The following is a 17,064-nucleotide window of genomic DNA, read 5'->3' as shown; positions in this document are numbered from 1 at the left end:
CATTCCGTTTGCTTTTTGTGAATATTTGTTGCCCATATGAATATTCACAGAATGCAAAGTTAGCATATTGGAGCAAAGAGTCTTTAAATAAAGAAAAGAAATGACTAAATGAAATTTAGTCTGTAATTATCATTGAATCATAGGACTGAAAGGGACCTTGAGAGGTCATCTAGTCCATTCCCCTGCACTCAAGGCAGGACTAAGCATTATGTAGACCATCCCTGACAGATGTTTGTCCAACCTGCTCTTAAAAATCTCCAATGATGGCGATTCCGCAACCTCCCTAGGCAATTTATTCCAGTGTTTAACCACTATCGATTGATATCAAGATCAAGCACTTTCTTGATTGATCTCTCCTGAGAGAAGCTTCCCATAAACATCTGCAAAACTAACTCATTGTCCTCCTCCTACAATACCTTGACAGGGCTTAGGCTGCTGGTGTGCTGAGACTATTGATTCCTTGTACTCTCCCATCGGTCTGTATCCCTCTGTTGTCTTTTGTCTTATACTTAGATTACAAGCTCTTTGGGACAGGGACTGTCTTTTTTGTTGTATGTGTATACAGCTCCTAGCACAGCGGTCTATGCCTGGGGCTCCTATGTGCTATAATAATAATACAAATAATTACTAATAATAAAGTCTTCAGCACCAAATGATATTGTCCTTCTGGTATCCATTCGACTAACTGATGCTGCTTCTTTATCGTAAGGACCTCTTTTCCTGGGGCAGCCTGTCACTGATACTTCTCCATCTCTGAACTCCCTCAGAAAATTGCCTTTTTGCTGTCACCCTACTCAGTAGCTTCAGTAGACTTCAGCTACTGTACCTGGCTCATTCCCAGTCTCTACTTCTCTTCCAGCCCCATACAACGCTTTGGAGCAAAGTCTATTGGAAAGATCACCAACCAGCTCCCAAAGCTCTCAGCTCACCAGTGGGTTATGTTATTTTCAGACACACACAGCTCACATGGCAGCATTTATCCTGGCTCTTGCAAGCCCACAGAAGTAAAGGTTTATCTTTTCAGTGTTTTCAGGTTTGCTGCAAATTTGTTTTCACTTAGCTCTTGGTTAAATAAACTAGATGATCATAGTGGTCCCTTCTGATCTTCAAATCTATGAATCCCGGTTTTAACTCAGTGGTTCGTCACTTGCTACTCACTAAATCTTAAGCTAAATCTATATGGCTCCATACTGAGTGACAGGACAAGATCAGCAATGAAGATATTTATAGAGATAACTCTGTTACGAAGCTTCTGCAGGAGCCAGCCATAAAGATGAATTCAGCCCCTGAGAGTGCTGCTAAAGTTGGTAACACTGCACTCATCAACTGCCTCCATCGCCACTGGTTCAGTTTCAACAGCTTTCCTATGTTGTCCATCATTTCTTCTGCAAGCTACTTTGAGGTAGTGTTTTCCATGCAGCACCTAGGATTCCTATGGGTGCTGTCACAATGTATGAAATCACTGATCTTCTGGAACAGGAGGCATCTATTGAAGAAAGCAACAACAATTACAATCACAAACAAATAAGTTTCCACATAGCTTGAGTTCCAGCTTTGTCTCCCTCGTTTACCATGGAATACACCTTTTCTTGTGACTGAATAATATACTGCCCATAAACATAATTTGTATTGTGGCACCATTGTGCTAGGCATTGAACAAACAAATAACAGGAAGACAGGCCTTGCCCGGAGGAGCTTACAATCTAAGTCTAAGACAAGGCAACAGGTGGAACAGAGATGATAGGAGGGAGCACAGGAGACTAGTGAGACTCATGAACAGTGGAATAAGCAGAAGCCACAGCACATCAACTGCTAACCATTGTGAAGTGTTTTGTAGGCATTGTGGAGAGGTTTAAGGAGAGATTTCAAGCAGAATAATGTAGTGACCTTTCGGATTTTTAGAAGGAGTCCCTTCCATGCCAGTGGCAAAGTTTGAGAGAATGCACAATGGAGCTTAACAGATGATCAATCAAAGGCAGCGTCATTAGTGGAGCAGGGATGGAGTCAACATCTTGCTAGTATACAGGAGCAATAGGTCAGGCAAGGATGGATCGGCCTTAAAAGTGAAGCTAAGTAGCTTGTGCTCGGTGTGGTGAAAAAGAGGAACCCTTGGAGGGTTACAAAGGATGGGGAGAGGGGATGTGGTCAAAGCGATGGGCCAGGAAGATCTTTGCAGCAGCATTTTGAATAAATGTAAGTGGTCCAAGGAGGGATTTGTTGATCTTTTTGACAAAATTGCCAAACTTTGCTATAAAATAATCAACAGTAATTGTGTTTGGGTTAATATCTGCCCAGGCTGGATTTGGCCACACCCACACACAATAATTATCAAATAATCAACTATTCTTCAGTCCTACATGGCCTCTGTTAACCAATTTATCTAGGTACTTACGTAGCCCTTAGCATAATACTATCGGAGTGCCTCTCAAGTTATTAATAAAAATGACAAGGAACAAAAATATATCTTTCTCCCTTCTTCTTTTCCACTCAGCTCAGTATGGCTGACATCAGCACAAGGTATTATTTGTAGGTCATACAAGGACAGGGTTTTCAATGGAAAAGTCTTTTTTCCCCCCGGCAGAAATTTTAATATCAAATAATTTCAGCAAAAAACAAATATTTCAGTTTTCAGACAAAATGTTTCTGGTTTGGGGCTTTTGACTTTTCCAAGAAAAGTCAAAGTTTTCTGCCAAAAGCAAAAATGTTTAAAGTTAAAAATCCAATTTTCTATTGAAAAACACTTTTGAAGGAAAATATTGACCAGTTCAAATTATTTCTTAGGATTTCCTCCCTTCCATCCTCACTATCCAGCACAGTCAGCTTCTAAATCATACTACAGGCCAGAAAGAATATGCTAGGTATGTCTGAGCTGTGTTTCACATTTTGAACAGCATTGCAAACTGATAAGAAGCAAGGGAGTCAGTGCTATGTAAACTATCTATAACCGGTCAGTTGTGTTTTCCTAAGGATAGATGTAAAATCATTTACATTATCAAATAGTTAAGGGTTTGTGAACTCTCAAGGATCATTTGTTTAAAACACTAGCACTGCTGTATGCTAGACACATGTTATGGACAAGAAGCACCATCTCTGTCAATGCCTTATGTGTCATGTCCATGGGCTGTCATGACACATTGGAGACAGTATTTCAAGGAACAAGATTAATAATCATGGGCACAAGCCCCAGCTGGTATAAATCAGTAGAATACCATTGACTCTGATGGACTGCACTGATATATCAGTTGAAAATCTGGCCTCATGTTTTCATCGGCTCTTCCTTCCCTTTGTTAACCATGGATAAGGATACGATTTTGTCACAGAAGTCACAGATTCCGTGACTTTAACAGACCTCTGTGACTTCTTTGGCTTCAGCCCCACCAGAGAGGCAAGGCTGGAGCAGCTGTCTGCTCCTACCACAGGAGCAGTAGCAGGGCTGGAGCCAGCCCCCAATTAACACTCTGACATTTGGTAGGTTCTTGTCCCAAGACCAAGCCCAGTATTTTCAGGATTATTGGACACCTGGAAGTCCTCAGGGGCATAGAAGTGACACCACCCCTCATGCTCTGGGAAGACCTTTCATAATTGCAAAATTTTCATTATCCCTATAATTAGTCCTTTGAGTACAATGATCCAAACAAATAAGGTGGAGTAATACCTGTTAGGAGGCTTATTCCTTCACCCTCTCACTTCTGTGGTCCTTCTCACATGAACAGAGAGCAACAATACCCGAAGTCCAAAGGCGCAAACAATTCGATGTTTATTGGGGTGAACTTTCAGCAAGCATGATTCCAGTTTCCTTCCTCAGTGCCCCCCTTCCCAGCTCTGACACCACAGAGCCTTGCCTGTGTCCCTGTTCCCATTCCTGCCCCCTTAGCAAAACATGATTCCAATTCTCCCACCCCCATTCCCTGTTTCCATTCTCCCCCTCACTTCCTGATTGACTGCAGACTATATATAAAACTTGAGTTCTGCTTAGGTATACCTTAACCAATCATTTTACTGAAATTTAACTAACCAATCCTAACATATTGTAACATGATTTAACCAATTATATCCCACCACTTTAATTGGTTTACACCCAACAAAATTAATTATACAGCAGACAAACAATCACGGAACCAGACAGAGATTATACAAGCTAACAATAGGGAAGTGGAGACTACAGTGATAGAACAATACAGAAATGAGGAGTTCACGTCCCAGCTATTGATAAGTGAGTTCTTGCCAGACAGGATGCCACCAAACTAAGTTTCCTTTTACATCTTCTAGGCTCTTCCCTTTCTCTGGAGGTGATAGGAATATCAGGACAGGATTGTATTCCCAACAGCCCAATTGCACTTTATTTCAATGTGACTAGTTTGGAATGTGAGGATGTGACCATACACTTCCCAGTTTATGGCTGGCCTCTGCTGCTTAGCCGAAGGCCTTAGCCTGAGAACCAGGCCTCAGACAGTCACAGTAAGGGAAGACTCTTACACCGGCAGACAGTGATTTTGATTCTTTTTTTTATACCTTTATAACTAACTAAGTGATAAGAATATGCCTAAATTCTTAAAGTATAGGCCTTTGCAGACAGGCCTGAATATCTATATCCCAACAATACCATCCTGTAGTAATGTCCTGCACCATTACATGTGTATACTCATTCTATCCTTGTGGAAGACTCAACAGGACAGATCCTAGACTGAATCTAGTATGCCAATAGAGAACTCCAAAATCTTACCCCGTGGCCGAGTGTTTTATAGGCCTTGGAGTCCATCATGCATATGCATGGGGTGTCCTCATCCTAAACCCTAGTATATTCATTAATTTACCCTCAGGAACATATACATCAATCAGTTCTCTTAACTACCTGCGATTAGGCATCTGCTGATGTTTTCCTCCACAAATATCCTAAAATTGGTACAAACTGCCTTCTTGTGGCTACCTGTCAACAGTTTCCCCTTAACTTCAGCACTTAAAATTATTGCAAAATAAAGTCATATGCCTTCAGGTCACTGTTAGTTTACGAACTTAGGCAAACTCTATTAAGCTACTTACTTCTACTCAGACTGTTAGCCCTCATACTTATACTGTCTGATTAAGCTACTTCTTGTAGGTCTAGGCATATAGTTCTCTTGCATTTCTGCCTAATAGTCCTATTCTATGACCTTGTTGTCATCTTAACGTAAGCTTGCAGAATACATTGTCTTCCTTCAAATCCCTTCTTAGAACTCATTTGCCTACAAAAAAACTTAACAGTTAGGCTACTGGTGTGCTGAGACTACACTAAGGTGACCAGACAGCAAATATGAAAAATTAGGACAGGGAGTGGGGGGTAATTGGAGCCTATATAAGAAAAAGACCCAGAAATCAGGAGTGTCCCTATAAAATCGAGACATCTGGTCACCCTAATGCTGACCAGTATTGTCTCATTGTTTCCTTGAGCTCTACCATCGGTTTGTATCCATCTGTTGTCTCTTGTCGTATACTTAGATTGCAACCTCTTTACAGCAGTGACCCATTTTTTGATCTGTGTTTTGTGCAGCACCTAAGACAGGGATCCTGGTCCGTGACTGGGGGTCGTAGGTGCCGTCTGCATTGCAAAAATAAGTACTGCTAATAATGTTACGGTATTTATGTTTGTGCTGCGTTTGCATTTCGTGACTCTGGCCAAGATAGAAAGCTGAACTATTGTAAGAGATGTTGTGGTTTTATTATTCTCAGAGAGGCCAGACATACCAGAAACCTCAGCCTCTCCTTATGAGATATGAAGTTTCTCACTATTGGTAATATTTGAGTTACACTGGCACTGAGGGTGACCCTAACCGAGACCAGAGCCCAATTGTGCCAGGCACTGTATAAACAGATGAATCCCTGCCCTGAATATGTAACTTACAATGTAACTAAATAGAGGGCGCCTTTACAGATGGGAAACTGAGGCACAGGCAGATCAAGTGGCCACGTAGAAAGTCAGACCAGACCTCCTAAATGCCAGTCCAGTGCTTTAACCACTAGGCCATCCTTCCTCTCCTGTGGTGAGATTAAGGATAAGCATTGAGATTTTGGGGTTGTATATCCAAACTGAACCTCAGTTTTGAATCTTTAGAAGTTCGTCCATCACTGTAATGCCAGATATTGGTTTGAATTGGTGTCCACTTCAGGGCTAGACTTTGTCCATTGCCTTTAGTCTGGAGGAATAGAGACATGAGAGAAGACCTAGGCAGTGGCGGATTAGCCTCTGGCCTAATGGGGCCCATGCATGCCCAGGGGCCTTGGCCAATTGGGGCACCCTAGAAAAATGAGTTCTCCTGTGCCCTGACCTGCTCTGCCTGCCCAGTGCTCCTGCTGGGGAATGAGGGAAATCCCTGTGCCTCGACCCTGCTCCCTGGCAGACACACCGGACGGATGGAATGGGACAAGCCCCTGCACCCTGAGCCCGCTTCTCAACAGGAGCAGGGGAGAGGGGAATGCAGGCAGAAGGGGTGGGTAGGGACCTGCACTTGCTCTGGCCCACAGCCCCACAAAAGCTTAATCTGCCTTCGGACCTAGGTCCCTAAAATAGTGTATTTCTTGTACACCCCAAGCTGCCATTACAGAAAAAGGAAGTGTAGAATCTTGAGGGATTACGTTCTTGGCTTTGTGAATTCCAAAAACATGTGAACTATAAAAGAAGTAGAGAGAACTTCGAAGAAAGTGAGATTCCCTTAAATGAAGAGAGAGAAACGTTGGCCTTTGACATTTATACCAAGACCTTAGAGTCTGATGTCTGAATCAGAGGCTCAGCTGCTGTAGTGACCTCCAGGAAGCAGCTTTCTGCAGCTCGCTTTGTTCTTTTCGCTTCTCATCACAACAGCATCAATTCACTCCCGCTTCCAGCCCCAGAACAAAGTGATAAAAATAAACTTTTCTTTACAAGTTCACCTCCAGCCTACATCTGAGAGCTTCTCTGGGAGTAAAAGCCCTGCACTGGGGCCTCCTGTATGCAAACTAGTAGGCAAAGCTTGATAAAAGCTTAGCTCAGAAGTGTGAACATGAACTGAGGGTGGTGAACCATACATCACTGTGCAGAGGGAAAACTGGAGTTGAATAAATATGCCATATTCCCCAGTTGTCCCATTAGTTCTTTATTTATTTACTAAATTTACAGTGTATTTGTATTACAGTAACAACTAAAGGCCCTATCTTAGCTTGTAGCTCCATTGTGCTAGATAGTGCCACTCTGCCTCAGTTTCTGTCTCTGTTAAAATGGAAAAAAGATTTCTCAGTAATGTGCTCTAAGATCCTTTTGATGGGAAGTGTTGTCCGAGAGCCAGGTGTTACTGTTCAATGGTACTGAAGACTAACAAATGAAGAAGAAATTAAAAACTCAAAGGTATGGATAAATGACCCAAGCAAACCACAGAACGAAATAAGCATCAGTTGCTTCAGCTAATGAGATAAGAAACAAGAAATTGAAACCACCAAAAAACCCTCTAAGTGAAGGGGATTGCCTTTAGCAGGAAATACAAGACCCAGTAATTCATATGATAGAATCTATGACAACGCTGCACATATGAAGCACTGAAATATACATGTCATTCAGAGGGAGAGAGACAGCACTGCATACAGATTGCCAGGGTCCAGCTGGGAATGGGTTTTTCACCTCCAAGTGAAATGTTATGGTTGTAATTTAAACCCCTGTAAAAAGTAATGGAACTAATGAAAGTGCAGGTATGGCTTGACTTCTGGATGATAGGACAGGGAAAACATTTTGGGCTATGTAATCTGCATGCAGCTACTGCAGCATGCTGGAGAATAACAGTTTCAGATCTGTACAAGTGCATCCGAGATCTCTGGGCACTAGTACAATGCGAATAATAAATAAGAATCAGTTATTTGATTGTTACTCATGAGTAGCGGATATCGCTGCAGAAGTTGGGATCAGTTTGGGAATACTTCAGAAACAAGAAAAATGCCTACTCTTGCCACCAATAGTATTGACAACAAATAATTTGCTCCGCCGTGCTCAGTCGATGTGATGATTCTGCAAGGGGATGAGTACCCATTTGTGAGCTGAGGATGTTCCGTGCTTTCCGAGTCAGGACCTGACATTTGGGATTTGATGCAGTTCTGTTAAACGCCCAAGGGTTCAGATGTTTATTCAAAACAGGTTAATCTCTTTGGTCTGCAGACCTGGGCTAGAAGTCCTGGTAGAACAGGCATTAGGTATCTGAAAGCAAGAAATGGTAGTGAGGCAAGAAATACTATGAGAGCCGTTTTCCTTGGGATGCATCGGGCCCTCCTGTGGTCAGTCCCAGCAGGACCCAGGAGTACGGAGGTGTGAGCTAAGTAAACATTTTGAACCTCTAACAAAGATCACCATGAGTTTTGTCTAGTTTGGGTGAAAGTTCAAAAGGGTGGTTCCTGAACCTGTTCTTCCAGCTCAAAAGATTACTGTGCACATGACTTGCTTATACATGGTGGTGACCGGATGCCTGGGATGGACCAACCGCAAGAATGCCACACTCAGGCAGATAGCAAGAAATGGGGCAGACAATCTCCAAAAACTGGGAGTTTTATTCTATAATTAGATTCACCAACCAGTAGCAAAGAACTTCTGTAGCACCACACTGGTTAACAAGAAACCTTTAGGCATTCCAGCCCTTGGTTCCTATCCAGACAAACTGGTCTAATGTAGTGAGAAGTTACTGAAAACCCAACTCACCGTATGTGAGGTTCTACCATTCCTAAAGGATCAGACACTTACCCCCTGGTCAATATGTATTTCAAATCTTACCCAAATATCACACTGCCAGACAATCCCTTGTAAACTAACTAAACATCTATGAATAAAAGAAGAGCATTGTTAAATGGTTAAAAGATTATATACATTTCAAGGTCCTTATATCAGATTTGTAGTGGTGATGGGTGAGTCTAATGGCTTGCAAAAGTCTCTGGAAACATCCCGAAAGGTTAGAATCCAAAGGCAGCTTAGATGTAGTCTGCTAGAATCTTTCCATGCCTTTTCTAAGGCATTCCAAGTAACTTCTTGGAAGATCTCACTCCCTCAGCTTAAACTTTCCCTCTTTAATGTTCAGCAGACTAGAGATGCAGGATCGTGCTCAAGGTTCAGTATTTGTAGCTTCCTAGCAGGCTGACAAGAACCTGTCACAGCAAGGCTTTCCTCTGGGGAAGAATAGGCACTGCAGATAGTTTGTGGCCCTTCATTGTTAAACTATGACCCTTGCTTTGAAGTTAATCTTCTATTTCCTGTGCATACACAGGTAAACTAGTTGCACTCATTTACATAAGGCAATTAGCCAATCCTTCATTATAACAGGATCGATAAGTTGAAGACAATATAAGTAATATTATTGATTTCCTGAGGTGTCTCACATCTTTGATCTTAAGGTTAACTAATACAGTTGCATACATGATGTGAAGGCAATTAAGACATGAAAAGGATTTAGCATCTAAAAGCTAATTTGATTAGATTGGTAAACTTCTAACAGGATACAGGTAAATACAGACAAATACGCTTAGCAATTATTCTTTGCTTCTTATCAATACAAAGTGAATGAGTTGGGGTTTTCTAGCTTAATTAGCATATCTTTGATACCCATACATAAGTGGATTGTCTTGATTAAAACTGCAAGGCCTCTTGTTAAGTTGTTATGGGTCATACACAGGCTAGCTGATTTGCCAGCGCTACAGTGTCCAAGAATTCTTACCCCTCTAGAACACGTTAAAGCATGCAGGACAACCTGTGGACATCTGTTGTTTTCCTACAGCCAAAATGGAGGTCCTTAGTCCTCACTCAAACAACACTCCCATTGACTTCCATGGCTTTTGCTTGAGTACAGCAGAAAGGCTCGGTGTGGGGGTAAGGCCCTGGAAGGCGCGTGGGGAATCTCTTGCATAATTATCACCTTGGAAAATGATTTCATAGTTCTCTTCCTTTAGCCCCCCACCTGCAAAATGGGAATTAATGCTTCTCTTGTCTGTTTAGATATAGAAACACTCCCCGGGGTGAGGGGGGACTGTTGCAAACTATGTGTCTGTACAGTGCCGCACACGATGGGCCCTGGACTACAGGTGCTATTATAATACCAGTACTAATTAATAGCTAAGGAAGTCGAGATTTGGCCCTGAGTGTTGGAAAAATTCATGATCTGGAATTCAAATTTGCAAGTGATGCCTGGTTTTTTTGAACATCAAATCAACGTGCTCATTGTGTAATCATCTTGCTCTTTCGCTTCCAGGTAATGTGACCAGGAACTGCACAAGCCAAGGCTGGGCAGACATGTATCCTGCCACCTATGCAGCAGCTTGTGGGTACGATACCAACAGCACTCCAGTAGAAGAGGTCTGTAAAGCCCTGATGAGCAGAATTCAATATGACTGTTTCATCAGGGGTGCATACAGGAATCCCTTGACTGCCTCACCTCATTTTTCCCTTCCACTCCCTGATCCTCAAGGTCTAACAAGAAGGTCACTGTGCTTCCGACCAAGATCACCTGGAAATAGAGCTCAAGCATTCCTGCTAGTCAGCGTTGACACCGAAGAACCTGATGTAGAGCATCTGCAAAAATCCCATTGACTTCAGTGGGAGTTGCAGGTACTCCACACCTCTGGAAATCAGGCATCTGCCTATTTATAGAGATAGCTACCTCACTATAGATATCCATGTTTGAACATTTTCAGCCATAATGCCTTTCCCCCTAAAGTACTTGGCAAACTATGGTCGCCCTCTAGACAGAGTCCATTTGCCAGCGTTACCTTCGTTAAGTAGATACGGTGACCTCAGTGTTTGCAGTATTACCTAAATGTCCTGTAGTTACAGGGTCTGCTGAAGGTGTACATTGTCACAGATCTATTGATATCAGTGGAGCGATGCTGATAAAGCTAAGAGTCTCCAAAGCTGTAGGGAATACCTAGGACATGGCAAGTATTCAAGTAACATTATTCAGTTTTCTAAGAAAACTAAGTGTTTCAGAGTGTTTCTATGTGAGTAATTAATGGTATAGAAATTAATATAAATGTGTGTGTGCTTGTATATATATATATTACATAGGAATTATATTGGTAACAGAACAAGATGGAGCATTGGACATTATATGTTGGGACATATGGTCTCTGCGTGCCACCCCTCTGTATTAAAAGTGGAAGGTGGTCACATAATGTGTAGCAGGCTTCCATGTGCAGCATTTAGCCAAAGAGTTGAACTTGGTCCCTCACTAGAATAAACCAGTCATCGCCAGTGTACACAGGGAGACCTGGATTGAGGTTTTCAAAAATGACTAGGAAATGTAGCCGCCTAGCCCCCATTGAAATTCATGGAACTGTGTGGCTAAATCCTCTAGTCAACTTTGAAAATCTTTGCCTTGGAGTCAGCCAGTAGGCTGTACTAGCAAAGCAGGGGAGGTGGCTGGATCCATGCTTTTGTCTCACGTAAACACAGCTCCACTGTGTGCATGTGTTTCCCTGCATTACTCCCTGCATCAGCATAAGTGAGTGCTAGGCAACAGGAGGCTTGGTAATAAAAGGATCTCTATATTGACAGACACTTGTATCCTGGTCATACTGCTCCTAAGTCTCTCCCAATACTCCCACATTGCAGAGACAATCAAGTGATTACATGGAAAATCTCAAGAGGACTTAGCCAGCCTTAATAACAGCCAAATCAGACAGAACACGCTAAAGGAGACTTGCACAAAGAACATCAGGACCCTATTGAAGAGGCCAGCTAGAGCGTCACCTCTTCAAGTGTCTTGTTTCTAAGATCAAAACTTAAGGCCTGGGCTCCAAGTTTTGAAACCCATTGTTATGGCTCAGGAATGCAAAGGGCCTCCTCTGAGAATGCTAGTTTGTGTTCTGAGCACAAGGGGATTTTGGGAATTCCTGTTACCAGCTTTGAAGACCCAGTGGATTGCAGGATTGCATAAATGCCTTGTTACCAAGAGAACACATATTGTGTTCTTTTAATTCTCTCTTAATTATTTTCTTTTGACTCACACCACTTTGTGATGCCGCTGGAGCCAAAATGTGGCTTAGGCACTAACACGCTGTACGTTACTCAACTGTGAAGATGAATAGAAGTGATTTGTTGAGTTGGCTATCACTTTTGGGGGGCGGGAGAGGGAGGGTTGGAAAGAGGGAGGAAGCCAGAGTGTATCAGCCAGTGAGACATGAGCTCCACCCTAGGGTGATAGTCATCCAGGCTTGAAACATCTCCTGAATTTTTAATGTCTACTAAGCACAACTCAAAAACAACATGAAAAGTATGAAATATGCATAAGCACTTTTTGGAAGACTTTGTTCCTGAACTCTGGCAGCCCACGGAATGTGGAATGTACGAGCATCAAAGTGGTGTACTTCTGATCTCTGTGGCTATACAGCCATATATCTGTGGCCTGATTTTTCAAAATGTTTGCATTTGCAAACGCTGGCCCATTTTACATTCATTATTTGGATGGGTATGTGCAAACTCCCAGTTTTGTGCATGTATGGGTAACATGGGATAGATCACTTCATCTGTGTTCTGTTCACTCCCTCTAAAGCACCTGGCATTGGCCCCTGTCGGAAGACAGGATACTGGGCTAGATGGACCTCTGGTCTGACCCAGTATGGCCATTCTTCTGTTCTTATATGGCTAGATTCATAGATTCCAAAGCTAGAGGGGACCACTGTGATCATCTAATCTGACTTCCTATATCACACAGGCCATAAAACTTCCCCAGAATAATTCCTTTTGAACCAGAACATCTATTTAAAAAAAAATCCAGTCTCGATCTAAAAATTGCCAATGATGGAGAATCTACCATAGTCCTTGGTGAATTGTTCCAGTGATTAATCACACTCACTATTAGATAGGGGCCTAAGTGTGCAACCTGTAAGTGCATTGAATGTGAGTGTAAATGTGGCCTATAAAGGTAGAGCAAATCAGTCCCCTGGTGTTCTCCAGAATCGTTACAGTTGCTGAATGTGTTTTGGGAGCAACACTACTCACAGAGTTAATACTACTAATACTGTGTTATATCACATTTCATCTGATGTCCTCAATGCTCTTTACAAACATCAGTGGACTCATTCTGATCTCAGTTACACTGGGGTAAATGTGGAAGTTACTCAGATGAAGTTAATGTAGTTATCTCTGTAATTACCCTGGCGTAATAGAGATCAGAATCTGGTCCACGCTAATTAATCTCACAACCCTCCTGTAATATAAGTGGTGGTGTTCCCAAGGAACTGGAGACATAGAGAGATTAAAGAAATTGCCTAACATCAAACAGAAAGTCAACGGCAGAGTCAGAATCCAGGAGTCCTGATGTGCAATCCCTAGCTTTCATTAACAGAACATAATCCCTTTCTCTTTTAGTCTGAGTAATGGTTTAGCGACCCAAGCACAGGACTCTGCCAAGTTCCCAATCCCCTCTGTGGCCTGGGGTAGATCATGTTAACTATGTCTTGGTTTCCCGATCTGTAGAGTTGGGGGCAAGAATGCTGACACACCTCCTCACCTGGATTACATCTGCCATTATGCACCAGGTTCAGAGACTCCTAGGATGTGCCACCTCCCCTCTCCAAGAGGGGAGACAGTGGTGCATCATGGAACATGTAGTCCCGTTGGGGAGCCCAGCCTATAGAGGAGAATGGAAACATGAAGCAACCAAACTACAACTCCCATGAAGAACCACACAAGCATTTCCAACATGTTCTGGGTTTTTATTTTTTGACAAAAAGTATTTTTTCTGTAGAAATAAAACCCATTTTCATCCCAGCTCTGTCCCCAGTCTGTATTGATTAAATGAAACCATGTCACACCCTGTGTTAGTGGATAAACCAAAGTGATCTGTTGCCAATGCCCTGTATTACTGAGTGTAAAGCATTCCTCTTCTGCATAAATGTCATCATGTAGCCACTTCTATGGTTAAATAAATAACACTGCACCCCGTTGGGCCCTTTTCCTTGTAAAATCACTGCATAGTTAGGGCCTGATCCAAGACCTCTTGGGATCGATGGGATTGTTTCCATTTGCTTCAATGGGTTTCAGATCATGCCTTCTGCCATTTTACACCTGAAAAGGGTGCTTGTACCATGGTGAGCTAGGAATTAGTGAGTGATATTATATGAAGTGTTATAAGGAGGAATCTTTGATAGCTCCTTAAAGACCTAAGCATTGCCTTTTTTCTCTATGTTGGCAGACGACGTTCTATGGCACAGTGAAGACCGGTTACACCATCGGACATAGTTTATCTCTCATTGCTCTCACTGCTGCTATGATCATTTTGTGCCTCTTCAGGTGAGAACCTGGCCGTGGAGGGGAAGGGAACGTGCAGGGGTGGGGAAACAGATTGTTTAATTCTGAGGACCTCAGCAGATACTTAGCTATAGGTTGAGAATGCCTTGCATTTGGAATGCCCAGCAACCCCGTTCAAGAGCGAGGTGGCTGGTGGTAGTGGAGGGACAAATATGGTTGAAGTAGCTCCAAGGAGGACACAGTCAGACATTTTGGGGTGACACGTCTGTGTGGCATTCGAACTGCACCATTGGCACTGGGACATGCATGCCCCATCCTGTGCTCCACAGAGCTGTTAAGCAGAGTGCCTCCTGTGCCTTAGAAACAGGCAGAGCTGTCCTCCAGCGTCTTCTGACCTACTTTAACCGCTGGATATAGTGAAGGGGTTCTCAAACTGGGGGTCGGAACCCCTCAGGGGGTCGCAAGGTTATTACATGGGTGGTCGCGAGCTGTCAGCTTCCACCCCGAACCCCACTTTGCCGCCAGCATTTATAAGGGTGTTAAATGTATAAAAAATGTTTTTAATGTATAAGGGGGGGTCGCACTAAGAGGCTTGCTGTATGAAAGGGGTCACCAGTACAAAAGTTTGAGAACTACTGATCTAGAGCAATCATACAATATTATGGTGATGGTGCAATATGCCGATTGTGTACAACTCGAGGCTGGGGCTGCTTTTGGAAGCCGGAGGCCCAGTACTGGTCTCTGATTTGCAGCTGTTTCCCTTAGGAAAATGGGCAGAGATCTTAGAGGCTTGCAATGTCCGCCGTGCTTTTATGGAATGGAGAGAGTAGCAGAGAACCAAACAACCTGAAGATGGAAAAAACTTGCTGGTTTCTCTAGTCCATCCCCTAAAGCTAGTGCAGAAGGGTCTCTAGTTCTAATGCTTTTCCCCAATCTTGTACCAAGCAACAGGCTTCCACCATTTCCCTAGGGAGAGTATTCCACAAGCTAAGAGACTTCTTGTATGGAATGAGATACTTCAATGCTCCAGAGTAGTCTGTCCATTGGCTCCAGTTGACCTTGCCCAGAACTAGAAGATATGACAGAAGTGTATGGCAAAGTATGCCCTGCAGCCAGCCATCTGATCTTAACAGATATTCCTTAAGAAGATTGTTTAAAGTTGACTGATTAGGCCTGCTTCTTAGTTAAACTAAGACCTGTTTATGCAACTGTGGCAGCACAAAGGGATGTTAAAGCAAGCAGAAACAACCCCCGGAGAATACCACCACTCACAACACCTCCCTGACAAGCACAGAACTTCTACAGGGGCTCTATGCCACCTCTGCTCCCAGCCCCCTGCTTTGAGGGTGGATTGTGGATGTGGCCACACCGCACTGCACTAGAGCCTACAAGGAGCTGTAAGAAGCAGAGCATGCATTAGAGCAGCCCTGAGGCTGATGTAACTTACACCTGGGCTGGACAGATACCTTCATGGCTCCAATGTACAGAGAACCACCTTTGCCCCACACTCACTTCATCCCTGTCCCCAGCGCAGGAACAGAGTAACTGAGAATCAGACCCATTATGTGGTTTAGGGATGTAAAACTTGCCCATCTCCAGGATATTAGGCCTGTTGCTTTTAATTGCCGGGAAATGTCACTTGAAAACCTCAGAGTTCCTTGATCCAGATAGATCTTCATAATCTGCTAAAGCTTATGGGATGGAGCAAGCCCAGTGTTGCTCTTAATGTCAGTTACCCTAACATATCTTTTAAAATTAAAATATAATCCACATTGCTGTATAAAGTATGCAAATATTTCCGAATTTTGGCTAGAGCTGTCAACTTTTTGGCAAAACACTGAAATCAGAAAATATTCTGGATAAAGCAGAAGTTTTTCCCAACACATTCTGGCCAGACGAGTAATGTATTGAGATGAAGTCCTGATGTTTAAAAATACCATTTCTCTTTCTCTCCCACCACACAACAGAAAACTGCACTGCACTCGAAATTACATCCACATGCATCTCTTCATGTCTTTCATCATGAGAGCCATTGCAGTCTTCATAAAGGACGTCATCCTCTTTGAGAGCGGCGAGTCTGACCACTGCTCTCCGAGCTCAGTAAGTAGCAGTGACCAGTCGATGTTTTCAGATGCCAGCTGGTTTGGTTCGGCTCCCTTAATCGAGGAACAAAATAATGAACCCAGAAAGGCAGGCAGGGAAATACTGGGGGAAGCTTTTAGTTGTTATCGCGCTATTTTGGAAAAGAAGCAAAAACCTGCTGGCTTCAGCCTAACATCGAGGAAGACGTCGCAACAGAAATTTCTCACTCAGCAAATGTTACTTTTTCATTATCAGTGCCTGGGTCTCTCCGCTGCAATGATGAAGCAGGGGTGATAAATGATGAGAAGAGTTTGGAATTTTCTATACTTTGCAAAATCAGGCTACTGAAAAATAGTTTATTGACCAACCTCCCCAGAGCAGAGGAAAGCACCTCCTATTCTCCGCCTGTGGCACTTAGTAGTCTAGTCTTCTGTAAGTCTCATTTACTTTGGTCTCATTTCTATTGCTGGGTTTAGTGTGTGGTTGCTGCATGGTGTTCGTGGCCTGTAATATAAATCTAGGTGTCCGTTCTGGCCTTAAACTCTCTGACTCTGTGACCATGAAAATGAACTCTTGTCCCGTTCCACTCACCCACTGCTTTCATTGTCCAACCTAGCTCTATGCCTTCTTTCACATGGTCCCCTTCATGCTTGGAACAGCCTCCCAATTAATATTTTCCAAGAAAGCTCCCTCCCAGACCACCCTGAGACCCATCTGTTCCATGACTCATTACAGATGTCATGACCACGCGGTGCTGTCTG

At 43.1% G+C, this 17,064-nt stretch overlaps 1 protein-coding gene across 1 annotated transcript in view; it reads left to right on the top strand.

Annotated features, from left to right (window-relative positions):
- The window catches only part of VIPR1 (vasoactive intestinal peptide receptor 1), a 173,222-nt gene that overhangs the window by 113,604 nt on the left and 42,554 nt on the right, over positions 1 to 17,064 (top strand). Inside the window, exons 4-6 of the mRNA XM_030549954.1 lie at positions 10,224 to 10,327; positions 14,166 to 14,263; positions 16,189 to 16,321. Of these exons, the coding sequence (XP_030405814.1) occupies positions 10,224 to 10,327; positions 14,166 to 14,263; positions 16,189 to 16,321 (335 nt within the window). The remainder of the gene's footprint in view (positions 1 to 10,223; positions 10,328 to 14,165; positions 14,264 to 16,188; positions 16,322 to 17,064) is intronic.

Source organism: Gopherus evgoodei, chromosome 2 (assembly GCF_007399415.2).
Source record: "Gopherus evgoodei ecotype Sinaloan lineage chromosome 2, rGopEvg1_v1.p, whole genome shotgun sequence".
NCBI lineage: Eukaryota > Metazoa > Chordata > Testudines > Testudinidae > Gopherus > Gopherus evgoodei.
The sequence above is the reverse complement of the archived record's forward strand: the minus strand, read 5'-3'. Positions and strand labels throughout refer to the sequence as shown.